The sequence below is a fragment of the Carettochelys insculpta genome, chromosome 3 (genome assembly GCF_033958435.1).
Source record: "Carettochelys insculpta isolate YL-2023 chromosome 3, ASM3395843v1, whole genome shotgun sequence".
NCBI classification, from domain to species: Eukaryota; Metazoa; Chordata; order Testudines; family Carettochelyidae; genus Carettochelys; species Carettochelys insculpta.
Window position 1 is genome coordinate 142,162,963 of NC_134139.1, and position 22,917 is coordinate 142,185,879.

The 22,917-nt window shown below is 42.3% G+C and overlaps 2 protein-coding genes across 3 annotated transcripts; both read right to left on the bottom strand.

The window, feature by feature from the left end:
- Window positions 1–3,984: 3,984 nt before the first annotated feature.
- C3H6orf163 (chromosome 3 C6orf163 homolog) lies at window positions 3,985–15,454 on the bottom strand. Of its 2 annotated transcripts, XM_074990909.1 has the most exons (6): window positions 15,208–15,454; window positions 11,784–11,873; window positions 8,658–8,752; window positions 7,968–8,075; window positions 6,109–6,311; window positions 3,985–4,517 (listed from the first exon to the last, which is right to left on the bottom strand). In XM_074990909.1, the coding sequence occupies exons 1-6, from the start codon at window positions 15,452–15,454 to the stop codon at window positions 4,079–4,081; spliced, it is 1,182 nt and encodes a 393-aa protein (XP_074847010.1). In that variant the 3' UTR covers window positions 3,985–4,078. The 2 variants fall into 2 exon arrangements, with proteins under 2 accessions (XP_074847010.1, XP_074847011.1); XM_074990910.1 differs by lacking the exon at window positions 15,208–15,454 and having other exon boundaries at window positions 11,784–12,052.
- SMIM8 (small integral membrane protein 8) lies at window positions 15,348–22,359 on the bottom strand. The gene is made up of 3 exons (XM_074990911.1): window positions 22,074–22,359; window positions 20,137–20,294; window positions 15,348–15,724 (listed from the first exon to the last, which is right to left on the bottom strand). Exons 2-3 carry the CDS (start codon window positions 20,269–20,271, stop codon window positions 15,566–15,568), a joined length of 294 nt encoding a protein of 97 aa, XP_074847012.1. The 5' UTR covers window positions 20,272–20,294; window positions 22,074–22,359; the 3' UTR covers window positions 15,348–15,565.
- Window positions 22,360–22,917: the final 558 nt, after the last annotated feature.

The window sequence follows — 22,917 nt, forward strand, 5'->3', positions numbered from 1 at the left end:
TTTCTCTACAGAAACTGAGTTTAAGCCTCTGTGTTTAAGAAGCCCCATATCACTAATGGCAAATAAAGCTTTGAAAAACCAATTTCCTTTTGTAGGCTATAAATATTTACTTTTAATAACTGGACCACACCATTTGCAGTGCATACACTCAACTTCATTCTTTTTGCCAGTATTTTTAAAACTTTGGAATACCGTGTGTTTCAAAAGGCACTGCTGATACAAAATTTCTTTTGCTTCCTATTTAAGTGTGTCAGATCTTCAGATCAGCTGCTAACAGCTTGAAATGTGTGTGGTGTGTGTGTGAGAATCAGCAATAAAATCAGCTACAGACACACTTCAGCATTTGTGTATGTACCTGTTTGTTTATTGTATCTTGTAGATCAGGCACATCAAACTCAAACTCTACTGAGGGCCACACAAACAAAAATTAATAGCTTTCAGGGTCACCAAAGAAAATGTACTTCTAACAGAAAGTCAGAATTATTTATTATTATTAGGGTGACCATCCAGCCAGGTTTCCCTGTATTTTCCTGTGGCTGCCGCCTTCTTCCCCCAGCTCCTCCACAGCTTCCCTCAGCTGGGCAAGCCGGACCTGGCCACGGCTACCCCACCCCCAGTTTCCCCCTTCTGTGGGAGCCAGACCCACACAGCAGCACGGATGCTCCCCAGCTCCCCTCAGCTCTTCTGTGCTGAGGGAGCCAAACCCGGCCGTGGCTGCCCCACCCCCCAGCTTTCCCTGGCTGGGGTAGCCGGGAGCTGCCCCAGTGCGGCACAGCTACCCCATAACTTCCCCCTACTGGGGGAGCCGGGAGCTGTACCCATGCTGTGGCTGCCCTGCCCAGCTTCCCTTGGCTGGGCAAGACAGAGCTCAACCTGCACAGCAACGCAGCTGCCCCCCCAGCTTCCCTGAGCTGGGGGAGCCGGGAGCTGGAGAAGCAGCACAGTGGCCCCCCAGCTGGTGGAACCTAGGAGCTTTCCTGGGAGGGTGACTGCTCCCACAGGGTGACAGCCCCCACAGGGCAGTCACCTCCTGACTCCCAGATAGGGTGGCCATCTGTCCCATTTTGGCAGGGATGGGATCATTCCCCTTGTCCTATATTTGGGCAGGGGAGATATGGTCACCCTAATTATTATAGATTACATTTTAGGTTTATTTTATAATATTTTTCAGATCTTGCTTGAATAATACAATAATTGACATTGACAATTTAATGCTGAATATGAATTTTTTTGTTTTAAAATTTGATTGGACTGCACGTGGCATGCGGGCCACTTGTTTGATATGCTTGCATAGCTCCAAGATCCCTTAACTGAACAGTAATAGTTAATTTAGACCCCATCATTTTGTATGTATAGTTGGGATTACATTATCCTGTGTGCATTACCTCGGTTTTACCACCAATGAATTTCAGTGGCCGTATTCTTGCCACATCACCTAGTTTTGTTCTCAGTAGTCATACATATTAACTCTGTATTTCCTAGGCAAAAGTTTGAGTTTTGCTGAACTTGATGTTGTTGAAGGTGTATGATACCACCAGCATCCCTAAAGCTATATTACTGAATATAGATTTATGAACCTATCTTTAGGAACAGAATTAAAAAAAAAATTGGCTGATATCTGTAAATGCATCTGAGCCAGTGTGGCAACGTTGTAACGTTTTGTTAACCCAGGATACGCCTCCTGTTCTCACCTATGTTTAGGAAAGCAGCCTAGGTGGCCAGTTTGTCAAGCACAGAGATTGCCTTTTTCAGTGTTTTGTGCAGTAGCTAGCTCCAGGGAAACTTGGTCTAGGCCTGGGCTCCTAGGTGCTCAATGAGGAATGTGAGCTAAGCCAGAGGAAGTGTTGATCTCTGAGCCTCCTGCCATTGGCCCTTCCTCTGCTTGGCTGGCCTCCCCTAGGGAATGTCACAAAAAGCCCCTTGGTGCTGAGGCTGGCTCTTGTGAAAACTCCTCAGGGAGGCTGGAGCTGGAAGTGTGCCAGAGGGGCAGAGGAGTGCTTTGAGATCTGCCAGGGGCTATGGCAGGGGGCTTTGCATAGCTGGGATGTGGAGGGATGCCCAGGCCAAGGCACAGCCAGGCCCTGATCCCTCACTCGCCAGAGCAGGGTAGAGCAGAGCAGGTGGGTGTGATCCCCAGGCTTGCACTGCCCAGGGCATGTGCAAGAGGCACACAATTGTGTTTTTTTATTTACAAATGTTAGACAGAGTGTGCAGTTTTTTCTCTTTGGCATTTTGGGGAATTCACGTGGGCTGATCTGAGCTAATAATTATTGCTTGTTACATCCTATTGTGAGAATTGCAAGCACAAATAGAAAGGAAAATAGATAGATAATTTGTTCTTACCGACTAATTTCTTTTCTTTAATTAATCATGCATTGAAAGCCATACCCATACTTATCTTATTAACTGGCTCAGTAAAAATCTGGTCAGATGGCTAATTACTTAATTTTTGGGTTGTTAATATAAAAAGTAGCATTTTTTAAGCTTTCTGATTTTGGCAACAGTATACAATAAACCCTTGAGATACACATAATCAAGTTACACATGTTTCAGGTTAACAGGACTGCTGCCCCTGACAGGAGTGGTTTCCTGCTCCTGTCAGTGGCCGCAGCCTGACTCTTGGCTGCGGCCCCTGAAAGGAGCAGTTTCCTGATCCCCAGAGTGGTGGGGAGCTGGGAAGCAGGCGGTAGCTGCTGCCCTGGTCAGTTTCCTGGCTCCAAGGAGTGGAGGGGAGCCAGGAGGCAGGCTGCCCCTGGTTCCCAGCTCCCTTCCCCTGGCTGCAGCCAAGAAACTGACCAAGGCCGCTGCAAGGGGGCGGGGGGCGGCGCTGGGAACTAGCCTGCCGCCTAGATCCCAGCTCCCTACCACCTGTGGGACCCAGAAAACTGACCCGTGCATGGCTGCTCAGTTTCCTGGGTCCCCTAAGCATCGGGAGGTGGGAATCCAGTGACAGCCTGGTTCCCAGCTCCCCACTGCTTGCAGGAGCTAGGACACTGACCAGCCATAGGCTGCTCCCCCCGCATAATTCAAGGGGTTACTGTACCAAGATGGCAGCTATAGCCCTAACAACAACAGAAACATTCTGGATTTGCCTCCCTTTTCCTATAATTGAGAGGAGGAAAAGGCTATGATTGCCAGTTATGAGTAGTCAGAGAAAACAAATTATTAGAGAGTTCAATAAAACATTTTCCATCCCTGACTTTTTTCAAATTAATTTTAAAAATTACTGTTGCAGTAACTTTTTTTTCCCAAAAGTTTCCCTTATTTTCATTTTCAAAAATAAATTAAATCTTTTGCTGTGGCTTCTTAGGAGACATGTAAGTGAGTTTAAGGGTGTTTTAGATGTTTTATGCTACCAACAATAATAACAGAAATTTTGTATCATGTTTATGTGTAAGCAAATCTTTAATAGCTTACAATATAACAGTGGTCAGTTACCTTAGTAACCTGGGAGTCACCTACGTATTTCAATAGAAAAAAAATCAAATGTAGCCACATGATTATTCCTCATTTAAGTGCAAGATTCTTACGCAATCTGAAATTTCAAAGGCTTTGGCTACACTTCCAAGTTTAATGTGCTGCTGTGGCAGTGCTTTAACGCAGCAGTGTGATCATGGTAGCAGCTCTAGGTAAACCACCTCCGTGATGGGGAGCAGTTAACAGTGCTGAGATCACATCTCCCAGCACTGGGAATCTGTTTACACTGGCACTTTACTTCACTGTATCATGCTATGCTTGGAGGAAGTGTTTTTTTCACACCACTGAGGTGTTTTTTCACACTTAAAAACATGCCTTTGGGCTGATATGAAGCATGTGAAACTGTAGGTCAAAGGTACCGTTTTTTGACAGGAGGTTGTTATAATGGAAATGAGGAGCAATCTTAATTTTACCATCGTAGACATGAATATGATTAAACCCTTCCTAAGCTTGATTCTTTAGTTAATATGGTAATGATTATTTTTCCTTAAACTACAGTGACTCATATTTAATGCAGTGAACACAAATTAATTTATTTTTCAGCATTACCTACTCCAGGTGCTGATCTGCACTTGCAGTAAATCTCACACCACTCCTGTCTTTACATTTTGTCACTATCTGCTGCTTCCTTTCTTGTATCCTGGTGTTCACGTTTCTTTCTGAATGGCAGGATAAAATCTGCTTGCCCATGTGTCAGCTTAGGAAATGTAATATCAATGTAATTTTGAAAAGCCTGTCTTGTTTCTTCTATTTCAGCTTCCAGGGTATCTTTCCAAGCTGTCATGCTTTCCAGCTGTTGGGTAAGAGCCCGTACTTGACTTTCTGTCTCTCTTAAGCTGGTCATCACTTCTCCATGTTTAGCCTGATGGGTTATTTCTGCTTCTCTGAGCTGTTTTTCAGCCTCCTGTTGATGCTCTTTTTGAGTGATGTCCAAGGCAACACTCATTTCATAATGTTTTTCTTTTTTTAATTGCTCCAGGTTCTTCTGATGTTTTTCATTAGCCAATAGTCCAGCTTCCAGGAGTTGCTCTGTATACGTTCTGTTAAAAATTAATTTAATTGGTAAAGTGACTTTTGGATAAGTTTCATAAATTATGAATGGTTGTTAAAATTATTTAACGTTTATTCACTGTAGAATTATAAAGATTCAGACTTTGCTATAAATAAAGTGAAGTTGTAACATGAAATAAAATGACTAAGGCTAAAACAGGATCATAGGACTGTAGGGCCAGATCCTCTGATAGTGTAAGTCAGCACAGCTCCACTGGCTTAACTGGAACTATACTTATTTACACCAGTGGACGATCAGAGGGTATTATTGTAGTGGTGCACGTGTGAAGGTGTTAACAGTTCTCAAAATAAATGTAAAATTAAGCAAATTGGGTGTGTGTAGAACATGACGAATTGATTTCTTACTCTGCAATTTAACTTTAAATGGGAATGCTTCTTGAATTTGGACTAAGCATTGATTTGTAGCCTGGAAATGTACTTCTAATTTTTGTTTAAGTTTTATCAAACACATCTGTGTTTGGTACAAATACTAAAATAAGGTAAGAAAAATGTATCAGTTATATAATGTTGCTCAAATACAGTGGATGCATTTCAGCAAAGCTGGCTCAGGGAAGTAAAAAGAATATCCCCCTGGTGCTCTCAGTTCCAGGCAAGTCCATTTTACCAACGGGGAAATTTTTCCAGCTATTAATTTTGTAGAGGAGTTTTAGTTTTCACTAGGTTCCGTATGAATGCAAATGACAGGAGAGTCTGAAGATACCATATCACTTAAGATGATGTAGTGGTCTTATATACAAGGGGAAAAAGGACTAGAGGACTGGCCCTGTTTTAACTGTGACAATGAAGTTACTACACAATATGTCAGCTACAGTGAGGATCTATTCTGAAAAAGAGCTGTTTAAAAAGTGACCATTCTAATGCAAAAGATGTGCTCTGAGTTTTTAGAACTATTTCCGCTGGCATTAGTGATAAAAGTAACTCTTATGACTCTCCAGTATTACATAAGAGGGAGCATGATGTTATTAAGGATCAAACACTGTTAACATGATTAGCTAAATTCCACTTGTTGGCCAGTTGTTGTCTTTGCTTTAATATGTAACATCCCACACCATTCAAGTGAAGACCAGGGGTTTTATACAGTGTAAGGAAGGGGAGAACTTGACCTGCTAAATATTTATTTTTGGTGATGGCATATAAAGAAAAAAGCTTGACTTTCAGGGCGCAGGTAAAGTTTATGGTGCTGGCAATTAGAAAAAACAGCTTCTAAAATAAATACATTTGATATGATTTTAGTGAGGTACAATAAGCCTGAAAGCCCACAATTTCAGTCACTTTTCATTAAAAGCTACCTTTTGAATTTCAGATATTTTAAACAATATTGATGTTCCTTGAAAATCTGGGAAATGAGCAATGCTGACAAAGTCAAGTCTTTCTTTCTTCAGTTACATGTTTCAATACACTTTATAAGAATTTCATGGGTAGATTCTAGTTAGGATATTAGCGCTTTGAAGATGGGTGCCATAGAAAACCCTTAGGATATTTTGCTTATTGTGTATATGCATTTTTGTTTATTGTTATCATTTTTATAAACAGGTACACTTTAGAAAATAACAAGATTACTTTTGCTGCTTAGCCAATGCTTGGGATGCTGTCTGCCTCTCCTGTTTTCTGGCATTTGCTACAGCTTGCATCTTTTCCAAAGCACACTCCATCAGGATGCGCTGAAGTTTGTGGGCCATGCGCTGCTCTGCAGCTTCAGATTCCCTCTTCAGTTCATCTTCCAGGTACAGCTGCATCTCTTTCTTTGTTTGTATCAGTGCTTCCTTTGGAAACATTTTAAGTAGATTTAAATAGTGAATAAACATTGCTCAATTTCTCTATTTAAAGAAAAAAACAAGCTCAGAGGAAGAACAGTATTTCAGTAGATCATTAAAGGAAAATTCCAGTGACTTATGATACCTTAGATTAAGAGTGGTCACAGTTTGGTCAGCAGGCCAAATGCAGCTTGTGGTCACCCTTAGTTTAATACAGAGATGAAGACTGCACACATTAGCCAAATCTTTATAGTGAAGATGAGGGCAGCTAAAATCTGTGATGAATGAAATCATGTGTGGCCCTTGTCCGTGTAGCCTTTTGTTGGTTACAATTTGTGTGCGCTTGCCTCTTTAACAGCTCCTTAAATAATTACATATAAGAATCTATCTATCTATATATTAAAATAAAATATCAGAGCTAGATTTAGAAAATTGTAAATATTTCAGAATCTCTATGATTGTGAATGGTGTTGGCATCTCTCAGAGAGACGCCATTTTAATAAAACATACTAATATATGTACAGAATTTAGTATGAGTTGGACCACTCCCTTCGCAAACACAGATCCTCAATCCTGCAGACCTCAGGATCCAATCAAAGTGGAGAAGGGGGCAAATGAGATGTCTCTGTGACTAATTCATAACCATCTCTTCCTCAAATTCAAATGGCACAGCTGCATTTTTGCATTCTCTGTGCACAGATCTCAGGGGGATGATCGGATTCAGAGTACAGGACTAAGAAACAAAGTTTATCAAAGAAACCACAACAGAAAGTAGGAGACTCTCAAATGTTTTGTAAATTGAAATCTGTGCTTATGCTAACAGTAAATAGTGTGATATTTTTTATGTTTATTACCTGATGCTGAAATTCAGGTTTACCCAATGAAAGACAATCACTGCCTCACCACAAATATTCTCCCATCCATATCTATTGCCAGATACACAAAACCAGATCTTGCCTTAAAAATCCTTCTGGGAGATTAGCTCCCAAAATCTTCACTTCACATCTTTGTCCTTAACGAATAGTAATAGATCCTCCTCTGTATTCCCAACCCCTAATTCAAATCTTTTTCACACTTGCAAAGGCACCCAACCCTCTTCCAGCTCCCCACAGTGCTTATTATGCATCTAGCGCCTAGTGTAAGCATCTCCCTAAACTACACAAAGTAAAAAGGTATCCTCTGGTTCTCAATCTCCCTCTAAAACCCAGACCCTGTTCTAAGCCTCCACTCTCCAGCATATGCAGCACCCTAGATCCTGCTCTGTCTCTTCCAATGCAACTACTTCATGCCTTTTCTGACTAAGACCAAGAATGTCTTTCAGTGCCTTCTAAACTCCCACTACAGATTGAGACTCCCCATCCTCGCAAGGGCCAGGGCAGGATCCTGTTTGATCAGTTTTTCTGAGAAGCAGACAAGGGGTGGACAAGCTTGTGTGATTCACAATGTTCAACGCACTTCCCTCACAAAGCAAGATGTTGCTATTTCTCATAAGTAAAGGCATAGCAGGCTGAATGGATACGGGGATAGAATGAAATGTGGCACATCTCAGGGAACTCAGAAAACCACAGACTTTCTGATTAGATAAAAGATGATTTGATTCCGTAGTTGGATATTTCTGCTATAAAATATTTGGTATATTAAAAAGGGAAGCAAGTGACTCCAAACCTGTAGCTCCTTTTCATGCTTTTTCTTTAGGTCTTCTGAAAACCTGACATGTTCAGCCATTGCCTGATCAAGCGCTTTTTCCACTTCATCTTCTTTTTCCACTTTAGCCTTAAAAAAAAAGTCATAGCCTGAATGGAGTTAGCTAAAAATCCATTTATATAGCATTCTGATTTGGATCCGAAATTATTGTGCTCAATGCTTTATTGTTTTTCATTAAAAATTAGAACCAGATAAATCTGCACAGGAAGGATAAAATATGTGGTGTTTTCAGCTATTGGACAAAATTGTTACATTGATCTTTGGAAAACTGCTGGTACAGAAACCACTTACAAAGAAGTCAGCATTCCTGAATGCTGTGCCACAGGATGGAATTGAGATGCCACAGTTTTGTTACCTATTCTAAGCTAAATGGGCAACTCTGGCATAGCATCTGTGGAAAAGAACTGGAAAATGTTCTTTTTTTTTTGGTTTGTTTAAAAGTAGCCGTCAAAATGTGTTTCAGAGAGAAAATTTTGAGCCCATGTAAAATCTGTTTAAATCCTTCACAATGTTAAAAATGTACCTTGCTGAGATTAGGTTTTGCAAGCTAGCCAATAGATTGATAAAATGTGCATGCTATAACAAAGATTCCAAAGAGCTTCAAGGAATTATAAAAGTTGATTTCAATGAAAACAGTGTAACTTAATTTACCTGAGACCATAGTTCAGCTTTAATTTTTTCCATCCGTTCTTTTACTTCTAGTTCCTGTTTTTCACGTTGTTCTTGTTGAAGATCTTCCCCAAGCTCTATGTGTATTCAACAGAAATGGATTGTGCAAACATGTTACAAGTTTAAAGAAACAGTAAAATAATTTTCTGCCCCTTTGTTTGCTTTGATATTTATAAAAAGTAAAAGATACAAAATATGAATCCTCACTGTGTACAGTATTTATAATGTAAGTATTATTAATATAATGTTATACGTAGATGCACTGCTTTTAAAACAGGAACTCTGCCCAAGGAACATACAGTGTAGAGACTTGGTCTGATGAGGTTTTGAGGACTCTCAATTCCTGTTGATTGATGGCTATTTTGTGACCTATATAAAATAAATTTGTTTGTCTTAGTCTAGTTCCTAGCTAACAAATGTTGATATCAGCTAACCTACCACATCTGGCACTAATTCTTACCATTGTCAGAACACAGAGTACAAATCAGTGCTGTGCAGGCATTTGGATTAAACTGCCAATTCAATCCAGAAATTAGTCCCTCCAAAACAAATTTAAGGTATACTGATGGAACTGTCTGGAGAGTCTACACTGTCACTACCAATGTTGTCTCCATTTTGTGGACCATATAGGATTCCAAACTCCAGGGTTACCTAGCTCAGTGTTTCTTAAACTTTTTGAGACTGCACAACACCAAACTATAAATTTTTTTATGCGGAACACCTATGAAAATTTTCTTCAGAAAACCCTATTGTCAGATTTAAAAAACAAACAAACAGCGACATATGCAGCAAAACCAAAATGAAGTAATTTAATCAGGTTTCATAGCAACAAAGAGGTAACCTTGTATGTGGTTGTAATAACAGAAAGTATGCACTATCAGTGTATTTTTCCAAACACCTGCAGCACGCCTGCAAGTTGTTCACTGAACACCAGTGTTTCATGGAACATAATTTAAGAAATACTGATCTAGCTCACTATCTCTCCACAGCTTCAAGTTCAGACACAACCTACAACGAGGGGCTACTGATTCGGTCATTGTAGAAACATCACCTCCCCAAGCAACATTAGATTGAAAAAAGTGATCTTCCACTGACCTAGCTGAATCTCCACCACGGATTTAGGGTGGCATATCTTCAGTGCTAGAGGTTGGGGTAAGGTGTATTTTTCAAGTCCCTGAGCACTATAGCTATGTAGCTCTGACCTTGGGTTTTTTTCCCTTCCTATCATCAAACTTGGAACTGTCAATGTCTTGCATGAGAGTAAATAGTTCAGTAACCTATAGTAAATAAGAAATTTCTTATTAATGTATAGCTAATAAAAATCATATTTTGTTATGTAATTTTACTTTCTGATACTTTGATTACTCTCCATGAATAGAATTTCACACACAATATAATTTTATGCTGAGAAGACTGAGTTTTGAAAACTGTCTTATCTTTTTTCCGGCTTATGTGGAGAAAAGCCCAATAGAGGCTAGATCTCTGACATACTATGCTATACAGAATAATAGTATGATATACTGAAACTTGCTATAAGGAGGCACATTTCCATGACTGGCGCAGTCATTAGGCACATAACTGCGCTGCCCTATCTGAGATAATAATTGTTAATAAGCCTCACATAAATGTGAGCGTGACTCTATGAAGGCAGTATATACAAAAAACATGAGTTAATTATAAGTAACTGGTTTAAAGAGACGCAAGGGGTGTGTCTATACTAGGAACTAACTTCAAAGTTAAATTTGATGATAGGCACTACTTCGAAGTAGCCACCAGAGAGTCCACACACATTTTCCCTTACTTCAAAGTTAACTTGCAGAACACCTTTGTGTTAACTTGGAAGTAGGGAGCCCAGCTTCAATGTCCTTATTCCATTCTCAGGAATGGAGTAGTGCCCTACTTCCAAGGAGGGTGTGTGTACATTCTCAACTTCCAAGTCGTTTACTTTGAAGTCATTTTTGTAGTGCAGACACAACCACAGTGAGTGAGGTGGTATCTTACATGGACAATCTTCCGGCTTATATCAATCTGGGTAAACTTCAGATCTATGAAACATTGTCAGAATGTCACAGCTTAAGACAAGGTGCAACAGATTATTTACCAAACGTAATTACATATTTCAAGGGAGCATTCAATGTGAAGTGGTCTCTTAACACCTCCCCAGCCATCGGGGGGGTGTGTGTGTGTGTGTGTGTGTGTGTGTGTGTGTGTGTGTGTGTGTGTGTGTGTGTGTGTGTGTGTGTGTGTGTGTGTGTGTGTGTGTGTGTGTGTGTGGAGAGAGAGAGAGAGAAGAGGAACCAGGGGAAGCCTGTTCCAACGGGGGTTGTTGACAGGTTGCAAATTGTTATAATAAACCTTATATCCAGTGTCTCAATTCAGTCCATGATTTTTAGTATAAAGTTATTCTATTTTTGAAAGTGTTGTGCAGGTTTCCTTTAAAGATATGCATGCTAGAGCAATAAAAAAGAGTTACTGCTTTGTGAAAAATATTCATTTACAGGTGATAGTGTGTTTTTGGCTTTTTTCATTTGCCTATGTGACTTCACTGGAGATTGAAGTGATTATCTAGTTTCACCCACATAGCTGTTATTGGAGCATTGATTGTGCTGGGTGAGTACAGCACATGGTGTGATAGACATGTGTGAGACCCATGGATTTTGAAAGGTGAGTTGCGGATATCATTGTAGCAGAGGAGATACATCTGCAGGTTTTGCATCTGTTGTTCCAGCAGGGTTTCATGCCACTTGAAGTTGGCGTGTTCTGATTTGTAGGAAGCTCGCTTCTGTTGGAGAGGTTGGACCACAAGAGGCAGGTTCTGGAAAGATTTATTTCACAATAAAGTTCTTCTCAATTCCTTTAGGCCTTACAGCCATTTTCAAACATCCTCACTCCAGCTCCTTTTCCTACAGTGTGAGCAAATATTTAATACCCTGAGAGTCATTATTTGATCTGTAGTATTTGTACATATTCATAAATAAGTACACATGTCCATCTCTGACCAACCAGAAAAGGCCACTGGAAGATGTGAATGTCAAGTACAGAGGCATTTTTAAGCATTTTAGATATCCCCAATTGGAGAATTACAAAAGACTCATTCAGGAAACTTACCTAATATATCCCGATGAGTGTAATACCGTGTTTTGAAAGGTTTATAGTCCCGAATCCGTTCAAAAGTAGCAGATGTAGGTGGTGGTGGTACTATTTTTGAGCAAACAGCACAACAAACAAAGGAGCTCAAATTCTGATTCCTAATCATGGTTGTATATTCAAGGTAGATACTAGAATGTCCAAACTGCCCTAATCCTTGCAGACAAAATGCTTACTGCTTCTACAGTATACGTGCAGTTCAGTTAATAGGTAAAATCATTCACCATTAGGATGACATCTAAAATATTTGCTTGAATGTTAAGAAGCATAAGTGCTGAGGAGCTCAATAACGTGCTGGTGATGGCAGAGGATTTATTAACTGATCTCTTACAGCCTTAAATTAACCTCCTACCTAGCAACTGTTACTACGGAGGACAAGATTTGCTCACAAAAGCATTTGCAGATACTAGGTAATGTTAAGCAGCATCTCATGACACATTTAGTTTTATTACTTAAGGAACAGCAACAATTTTTCTCAGAACCATGCAGTTTAATGGGATTTTCAAAAGTATTTAGTAACGGCTACTGTTTCAAATGTTTGGATCATAATAATTTCTGTTAAATAACTGGCATGGGGTATGAAAAGAGTCCACTCAGGAAACCATTTGTGCTTATTGTTGTGGCAATTTTCTTATAAACTTAATTTCCTCTGTTGAAAAGGAAATCTATAGAAAACAATGAAAATAAACATTACTGGTGGTGTTTAACTGCAGTTCACAGAAGTGAAAGCTGTGCTTGAGAGGGTTGCATTCACCCTTTGTCACTGCTGTAGCTGTATTTGCAGGAATCAAATATTTATGCTGACAAGCATCAGCCATGTTTCTGTATTGTCTGTTAAGGTGGTATATGAATCTTTTCATTCATACTGTTTCCTGCACTTTAGGTATAGCATCTAAATATTATTAAGAGCTGTTAAAAAAGTAATTGCTACAAAGAAATAAGTATGTTGAAAATTGGAAAACTAAGCTGAACTTTCCTTCTTCAAGCCAGAGGTTTGGATCAGTTTTACTAATTTGTCCCGACTCCAACAACAAACACCACACCTCCCCTCCCAGCCAGACCTTCCACTTCATAGTCTCTATGACCATATTCACCAAGCCCCTCTCTCTGACCCAGTTCTAAACCCTTCCTCTCCTCTTCTTTCACTGTTACTATTGCTCATTTTGTAAGGTCACCTTCATACAATAAAACATAATTTAAAAGCAAGGACCCAGTCTTGCATTATACCTATATATCACAAACCCTTTGGAGTAGTTCTGGCTCACAAGGACTGATTCACCTCTTACAGCTGGGTATCAAAGCTTTACTTTCATAAAACCTTACGAAAAATAAATGTTCTATTAAAACAGTTCTTCCCTGCAGGCAGCATTGGTTTTGGAGTCATTTAGTTAGTTAAAGCCCATTTTAACAATGGAGGCTAATTATATTTTAATGAATTGACGAATCATCTGATTAAAATTCTATATAATAGTTGTTAAATTAGTTTTTCCCTAGCTTTTTGTTTCACAGGACAGGAAAAGAAGGAGCTTTGAGACTGTCTTGTTTTGCCTATGTTAAAAAAAAAATCCAGCCCGGTTTTAATAGTGCCCCCCATGCCTGGGAACAGGGACTTGAAAACTGGAAGAGGGCAGTCTTCGCATCAAGAATATTTTTTTCTATCACTATCCACTCAAATTTGGCCAAGTTATAATAGACATTAATAGCTGGCACATGCTCTGCAGAGACTTCTTGGATTTTAGTAACTAAATATCCCCAAGACTTTCTCTGCACTGTGGATGCTTCAACCCAGCAGGGCTTTTCATGATGTAACAGCACTAGGCAGTGACAGGTCCAAGTCAGGGCAGCCAGACTGAAAGCAGGGAGTTTGAAATTCATTTGCTCATGGCTGAGCCTTTTGCTGAGACAAGGGACCATACAGCAGGAAGTTGCTGATTCAAATGCAGAGAGGAGCATATCTAGATTGGGACAAGTAGCCTGCCTGGGGTAGATAGATGTGATACTTAAACTGGAGGCTGGCAGAAGATAGAGAGGACAACTAGGCATTGGTATGAATGAGATAACTGGCTGGGAAAGAAGACGGGGACTGATGGGGGAAGACTAGGAAGGCGGACTGTGCCTGGATGACATGGAGCTTGGGAGCCCAGGAAAGAAGTAGGCGAGGACTGGGAGCTAGTAGGGAGACCAAAATCAGATGAGGAGCTAGAGGAGACTGGGACTGGCTACACAAAGAGATTAGAACTGATCATTATTAGGGCATGGGACAGGAGCTACGATAGGAGAGGAGTTGGCTCTAATGAGGAGCCAGAGTGCAGGGAGAGAATGGTCACGGGGTGTGGGAGAAACTGGGACTGGGATTCTGGAGGGGCAAAACCAGGGGCAAGTGTTTTAGGAATAGAGACTGGGGTGGGCTAAGTGATAATGGGACTGGTGCAAGTACCCAGAGGTGGGGAAGAAACGGAACTGGGAAGGGCTGGAGTGGATGGGGCATCAAGGGACTTTTTAAGAGGAACAGGCAAAAAAACTGCAATCACAAGGGCTCGGAATGAACACAAAATTCTTGGGTCTCCCTATCCTTTTGCTGCCAACCAACATCTGTAAAACCTGCTAGAAAAGCGTGTACCTTCTTCCTGAATGTCTATTCAGAGAATGACAGCCTACCATTAATTAACATGGCAGTCATAAGCAGTGGATATAAAGTTTCCAACACTGCTGATGACCCATATGGGTGTCAACATGACAGCAACCAGAATGTCTGTAGAGTTATATCACTAGGCTTAGTTAAAACCAAAGGAGAAGAGAGAGAAAAAAACCTACACTAAAAGAAAATTATTAAGGTTGCAAAGTCAAGCATTCAGAAATTAGAAAAGAGAAAGAGATAGTGGGTCTGTTAAAAAAGTGATCTTGTAATTAAAGATTGGATTATAATGCAGATAACACAAGGAGGCTAAATTAACACAACTCTCACAGTTCCTAACTTGCGAGTGGTTGACTTTTTTACCTTAATGTTCTTGTAATTATTTCAGAAACTACAGAAATTGTGTATTTCCTTAATACAAAAAAACTATATTTTATATAAAGAAATATATAACATATATATATTTTAGAATTTTAGAATTTCCTGTGTTCAAACTACCCTGATTCCAGTAATTAACAAAATAACATTTATTTTATATATTTTTCCAATTTAGAAATAAAGCAAGTCACTCAAATGGACAGAAAAAGATGTCCTAACAAAGGATTTATATAAAAAGAGTAAATTAGCATTTTGAATGGTTGTCTTAGGTCAGTATTTACAGAGTTCTGTATTTTTTTAAGTTAGTCATCTTTTTAAAAACATTTTAGTTGCAATAATAAGCAAGTGTATTTTGCAGCTTAAGCAAACTACCTCTTCCTACAAATATGCCTTGAATTTTAAAACTGTTTTCCTTCTTGCCAAGGCAGATCACAAAAAGATGAGCTGAATTATCACTGGCATTTTTGAAGTCACTTATCACTGCAGTCTCCAAGCAATCATCAACTCGGACAGCAGTTCTTAACACTTTTATTATTGTGCATATGTCTTCCATAAAGTTTACAGGTAAAGGTGTGGCACTGTAAAGTGGAATGGAAATTTGATTTAGTTTTACAAACATAATTCCAAAATTTGCACAGAAAAGTTAACAGCCACCTAATTTAACACTAACAATTCAGGTGATTACATTGCCAAGTACTCCTCTCTCTTCCTCAGTTACTCAGCAGCTTCTTTAATCCCACTTGGAAGTCTTCCTCCTCATATACCTGGTTCCTTCACTGTCAACTGCTTCATAGAGGTCCTTTTTATTCTCTTGTGTTGCATGTAAGTAGCCAATGTAGGCCACACACAGGCTAATTGTTATGAGTCCAAAAGCCATAACAGGTTTGTTCTGTCAAAAGAAATTAATAGGCACTTTTAGCCAGCTCTTTTGGTTTTTTGATCCATCATGTACATCACACTCTTTGCTCATGGCATGCCAAGTGACCAGAAGCCCTCTCTGACATCCCTTTATGGCACTAATACCACTGCTACTTTAGAGACCTGTGCAGACAGCTATGACACAAATTGACCAATGTTGGATTGACCAATGTTGGTGTTTACCATTTAGGCCAGAGGTCTGCAACCAAAAGTGAGAAGAGACTTTTTTTCAAATTTGGTTACAAAATGAATACTTCAAGAGCCGCAATGGCCGTGAATATGAGACAACACTTAATAAATAACACCAAAGTTTTAAACTCATTTTAGGACGAAATCTGTCCCCATGATGCCAGAATAAGATGTTTTTGCGCAGAGGATGTAGGCCCATCTACTCCACATGCTGTTAAAGAGGTGTAGAATTAAGGCTCTAAACGTAATTGTGTCTATCACCATGCTCACTACTCATGTAATAAGTGGTACCAAATAGGGTTTCCCAAGCAGCAGAAGATTCAGTTAGCTAACAGAACACATTTTCTTGGAGCTGGTCCAAATTATTAAGAACTGTTTGGTAGCACAGTTATGGCTGCATACCCATAGGGCCAGTTCTCCTATCTGAGCCTCTCTGACACCAGGGACTGGCTTGCTGCCTTCTTAAATTGTGTCAGGGAGATTGCAATGATTAATACCAGTCCGTGGACTTGTCATTGAAATACACTGTCCTATAAAACAAGACAACACAGAGTGCACTGCCTTGATGTGCTGACAGTGATGCTCTGAACGCAGATCCTGCAAGCACTCCCAGGGTGAGGGTCTCCGCTCCGCACCCTCATCCTGTCTGATGCAGCAGCAGATCCAAAGGGCAAACACTGCTTTGCTGGATCAGCACACAGCATGCTGCACATGCAGAGAGCCCAAGGCTAACGCGGAGTGGCAGAGGCACTGCTAGCCTGGCTGGCACAGAGGCATAAGGGTTCAGCACACAGCTGCTGGGGACAGAGCAGCACAGCTAAGGGGAGGAGGATTGAGGAGGTGCCCAGCTTCAGGGGCAGAAAAAGGAACCGGGGAGGTGGGGAAGAGACCCCTAAATCATTCCATACCTGTCCATGGCAGGACCCCACTCACTGCAGCCTGTTGTACCATGTTCCGCTCGAGCCCAGACAGCACAGCAACAGGGCAAGCCCCACTACTGCCCTACCCCCTGCCCAATCGAGCACTGGCCAGCCCCACATCCTGATGACCCCTGACCTGGCCAGGCGTGAGAAGGGGAGCTGCAAATGACTCCTTAAAGAGCCACATGCGGCTCCAGCGCTGCAGTTGCCAACCCCTGATTTAGGCCACTTGCTTTCAGAAAGGAGGAAGTAGAAAGTGGTCTTCTAGGATAAAAATACTTCAAATGAAACACCCATGAAGTTAAAAAAATGCTTTCCCCTCCCTTTTCTAGAGACCCTGTGTGGCAACATCAAGTGTTCTGAACCTCCGCAGGTCATAATACTGGTCAATCCACAAAACAGAAGGAGAGTTCCTAAAGATGACAAGACTTTTCTGCAACACGATCCATCTAGATTTCCTACCTGGGCAACACACTGCGCTCTGGACAAAAGAATTTTATTTAGCTAACACCAATTTGCAAATTGTCACAAAACCTGCTTTTATTAAATGACTTAAATTCTGCCTTCTCATTGTGTGCAGTCTCACCACTGTTTTGGGGTTCTGAAATGTAAAACAGAATTTCTCATACTTAGTTATAAAAATGGATATTGTAACAAAGCACATTAGTTGGCATAGTCAACCTGCAGGCCTCGCTGGAGCCGCAGGCATAACTAGCAGCGTGAGCAGAACGCTATGAGCCAGAACAGGCCTTGGTAGTGCAGTAAGACAACATATGTTGGATAACCAAGAAAACAGATTTCTGACTAAAGATGATGGTACAAAAACACCCAAAGTCCCCAAATTCGTATGTAAGCAAGGTCCCTTGGAAAATAAAGACGGGATGGTAGAATAATACATGAGGATGTTTTGTTCGATCTGATAGATACAAGGTAGAGTTTAATCTGCATCAACATATAAAAGAAATCATAAAAGGGGCATCTTTGCGTTAGCTGAGGGCACAGCACCCTGTTACGTTGACTAAGCCTTTACTTTGTCACGAGCACACATGTCTTAGTGTTCCTATAAGCCATTGGACAGGTCACTAGTCTGTACCATGTTTTGCCGACAATAAACCTGGCAGAGCCATTCACCACCAAAATGAGTCTGGGGTCTTTCTTCATGAATAACACGGAGGTCTGCTGAAGTAGCATGCTGCACTCTCTTCTTGTGCAGCTATCACTGAAGCACCAAGATCAGTAGCACTAGCAACGTTAACAACTTAGTAGCCTTAACGACACTCTCCAGCACTTACCACTACACCAATGAATATCTTAAGTAATCTACTTTACCCTCCCACATCAGATCAATTTAATTTCCAATACAGACTGACATTTATAAGTACAGAGGACCAAAAAAAAAATTGCAATGAAAAGTGACAAATCAAATAGAATAGAAGGAAGGGGGTGAGGGATGGGGGGATGTTAACTGTCCTGTCTGAGATACCTACGAGCATCAAAGGAAGGGAAGCAGTCCTTGTAAGGCATGAGGTAATTGATATCTCTGTTCATACCATGTGTTAATGTGTCAAATTTGAATATGAACTCTAACTCACAAATCTCTTGGTCTAATTTGTTGTTAAATTCTTTTTGTTCCAGGACACAAATTCTCAGGTCTTTAACAGAATGGCCCACTCTACTGAAGTGTTCACTGACTGCCTTACGTGTACTGAGTTTCTTGATGTCTGCTCTGTGTCCATTTATTCTTAGGCGAAGATTTTGCCCAGTCTGTCCAATGTACATAGTGTCAGGGCATTGCTGGCACATAACAGCAAACATAATGTTGCTGGACGTGCACAAGAATGTGCCTTTGATCTTGTAACTAACATGATTAGGTCCAACAAGAAGTCCTGTGGCACCTTATAAACTAACAGATATTTTGGAGCCTAAGCTTCGTGAGCAAACACCTGCTTCATCTGATGAAGCGGGTCTTGGCCCATGAAAGCTTAGGCTCCAAAATATCTGTTAGTCTATAAGGTGCTACAGGACTTCTTGTTGTTCTCGAAGATACAGACTAACATGGCTACCTCTCTGATGGTTACGCCCAGTGATAACATCCCCAGAATAAATATGTGGACAAAGTTCGCAGTGGGGTTTGTTGCAAGGAAAATTCCAGGATTAGTATTACTGTGTTGTAACCTGCTTCCCTTCCTTTGATGCTCGTAATTATCTCAGACATGACAATTAACATACCTCCTACCCCTCCCTTCAATCTTATTTGATTTGTCAGTTTTTATTGCAATTTTTTTTTTTGGTCCTCTGTACTTATAAATGTCAGTCTGCATTGAAAATGAGATTGATCTGATGAAATGGGTCTGTGCCACGAAAGCTCATCACTGAGTAAATCATTTTGTTAGTCTTTAAAGTGCTACATTTCTGCTGCTTTGTTTTGTTGGAGTACAGACTAACACAGCCACCTTACTGTTACTACATCAGAAATAGTAAGCAAACATCTCTGAACTATTTTTCCGACTGTATTTTGTTTTTCAATGTACTTTACACAATCTAAGATTCTGTTTGAGAGTATATCTAGAGCTCTTGTTAGAAAGTGACAGGCACTATTGAAATAACTCTCTCTTTCTGCAGAGACTCCAAATTTATCTAGTGTTCTAGGTGTTGCCACAGCCACTACCATGGAGTCAAGGCATCAGATTAGCAAAATGTGCTGGATGGCTTTAATCTACCCATGCCCATTTATCAGGATGAAAACAAATGTTGTTTTAAACAATTAAGTTAAAAATCATCCAAAAAAGTGGTAACTTGTTTCAACACTCTGCAGAGAGAGCAATGAAATAGGCCAGCACTGCAGATCTTAAAATTTAAAGGGTAGCTCAAGTTTGTGGCACATGAACGAAAAAAAATCTTTCCTTTTTAAACAAACATTTGTCCTTTCATCTTAAGTTTTTCTGATTATTTAAATTCTCTTCACCATTTTAAATATAAAAGAGAGAATCTCTGTAACTAATGCATCAAATCACAAATGAAACAGAAAGCAGACTCACGGAGTCCTTCTCATTAGATGCAGGAACAGTAAAACAGTACACAGGGGAAACAGACTGACTATACACAAAGTGATGTGAAATATGCAAAGTAATTGAACTAGGAAAATGTGAAAATTATTTCTGAGTTATAACATTCTTAGGTGGTACTTATAATACTAGTAGCTTAAATAGGGATTTGTTTTCTATACATCTCAACAACAGATCTTAAACATATGATCTCTGAAGGAGCCTCTTACAGGTTTAATGAAAAGTTCTGGATTCACAGCTCGGAAAAGGGTGGTTGTACGGACACCCCTGAGTCCTGGAATTCGACTCTCTTTCTCTTTGGGTGCTTCTTTTTTAATGTTTGGTGGCTCAGGTGCTGAGGACATCTTGATTAATGATAAATAGTGACCTAAAGACAAAATTAAACAAAACAAGAAACGACAATTTTGAGTATTAAGTTTTTGAGGAAAATGGACTGTAGTTTGTTTCACACACTAGTGTTTTTCCAGCATTATGCTCCCCCTTGCCCATGTCAAATACTGCCTCTGGAACTTCAAGATTACACCACTCAAACTCGAGTAACTGGTTGTTAGATAAGTTGTTAGTGGTACCAACACAGAAGTGCCTACATCTGGCACTTCCCACCATTACCCTCCATAACTTAAGAGTCTAGTTTAGAAATCAGTTTTTTGGATCCCTAATGAATGGCACTGATATTATTCAGTGTTGATAATGTATTCCCAAATGGGCCCTAAGCTGTTGCAAAACCCTTCTTGTTTTCATACTGAAAGGGAATGTTAGGCCACAAAACCCCCAGATATCACTGAACAGGATCAAAACAAGTCATGTTCTCACAGCCAGGGCCCAGAGTACTCAACACTCAAATCCATTTTAGGCCACATCTGCAGCATGGTCGCTATCCAGAGAAATACCGCAGTGCGGATACTTCCTACTTTGAGAGAAGTTGTTCTTCTGTCAATGTAGGTAATTTATCTCCTGGAGCAGCAGAAGTAACTAGATTGATGGAAGAATTCTTTTGTCAACATAGCTGCAAGGTTAGGCTGACTTAACTGCAGTGCTTATGGGCATGAATTTGTATATTGTGTAAAGATACCTCTTGGGAAGATAGGCACATGAACACCAGCATCCTGGAAGAATCGAACATGACCAGCATTGAAGCCACTGTCATTCACCAACAATTTTGTTGGAGTGGTCATGTGGTTTGGATGTCTGATCAGCACCTCCCAAAACAGATTCTGTTTTCTGAATTGGAGGAGGGACAGAGGAGCACTGGGGGCCAGCAGAAGCGATATAAGGACATGCTGAAGGCACACGTGAAAAAGTGGAGCATTGGTGTCCACACTTGGGAGAACCTTGCCCAAGACCATCCCCAGTAGAGAACAGTAATCCAGGAGGGGGTGTCAGAATTTATGAGGTCCCACCACAGCACAGACAAGGAGAGGCAGAGAAGAAGAAAAGAGCATAAAAACTGCCCTGCACCCCTCCAAAAGCTACTAACGCCTGCCTCTTCTGTGCGAAGATCTGCAGCTCAGGAATCGGGCTGATCAGCCGTCAATGGAGAGTGACATGATGACATCCTACTTGTTATCAAGTGCCCACCAAGAGATGCGCGTAAAGCTCCGTATCAGAACTGACTACAGCTCAGGACTTCACAGCTCTGAGCCATGCGCAGTCCCGCAAACTTAAACAGACCCAACCCAACAAGGAACGCAACACCCTCAACTGCCAGGGCCTGCAATGCCAACCAAAGGTCCTCAGTCCCACCAGGGCACTGGCACGAGGCAACAACCACAGGGGCCGAAGGCCTGGTCGGATCACACCCAGACTGGGTCTCTCCCCTCTACCAGGTTCTGCCCAGGCCCCCAAGGGACTGGGCTCCGAGCTGGCCAAGCCCGGAGAGAGGGGATGGAAACCCCGGCCCTGGGGAAGGCCTCGAGCACGTGACAGGCCATTTCGCCCGGCCTCGCCCCACAGCCCAGGCCCGTGCAGGCGGGGTCTACAGGTCACTGGGGCCGTGCAGCGCGGCCCAAGCAGCGTCCCCCGCCCCCGGCCACAGAGCGAGGCTGTGGGGAGATGAGGCGAGCGGCGGCGAACGCGCCCAGCGCTGGAGCGGGGCTCCCGAGCTGCGCGTGCCCGGCCGATCCCCTCCCTCCCGCGCCGCTCTCACCTCCGAGCGCGGCCCCGCCGCGGAGCCTCCAGCCGGGCGGGTGTTGGCGCCGCCCCCTCGGGCAGCGCTGGGCCGCGGCCCGGGGCCCTCGCGCACGCTGCAGGCCCGGACCCCGCCCCGAGCGGCCCGTGTCACGTGTTTACCACCCGCCTCCATCACTGGAGCGGGGGTTCCTGCGCCATTGCGCTGAGGCGCTGGTGGAGCCCCGTGCCCGGGCTGCGGCCTCTACCGACACCTGCCGCTGGCCGGGCGCGTAGTCCCCGCTTCCGCCCGCCAGGCCGCGGCCGCTCTGCCCTGCCCTGCCCTGCCCTGCCCTCGCCTTTCCGGGCAGCGCGGGGCCGCCTGCGCCTGGCTGGGGCGCCCCCCTCCCCGCCGGCCCGTCATAAAGTCTCCGGGCGCAGCTGTGCCGCTCGCGGGCACCGCCTATAAACGCCGGGGCCAGCGAGAAGGGGGAGCAGGCCGGGCGGTTCCCTAGGCGGTTGCCAGGCTTCGGTGCTCAGGCTTTTGCGGCAGCCCCGGGTGGGGGGCTTGGCGCCCCACGCTGCAGAGCTCAGGGGCAGGGCTTCGGCTTCCTGCCCCGGGCTCTAGCAAGGCTAATGCTGGCCATGGTTAGCCCGTCGCTGCAGCCCCTCCCGCCCCTTGGATCGCTGTTGGAGAAAACGCACGAGGGGTCAGGGTTTGGAGTATTTTCTCGCTAGGGTCTGGGGCCAGTTGCTGCTCCCTAAGGAAGTGGAGGGCTGATTCTGTGCAACGAGTGCGGCTGAGTGGCTCCAGGTGGGCTGGCCCTGCCTTTCCGAGGGCTGTCAGAAGCTCCCCTTTTGTTTTACCCTGCATCTGCATTGAA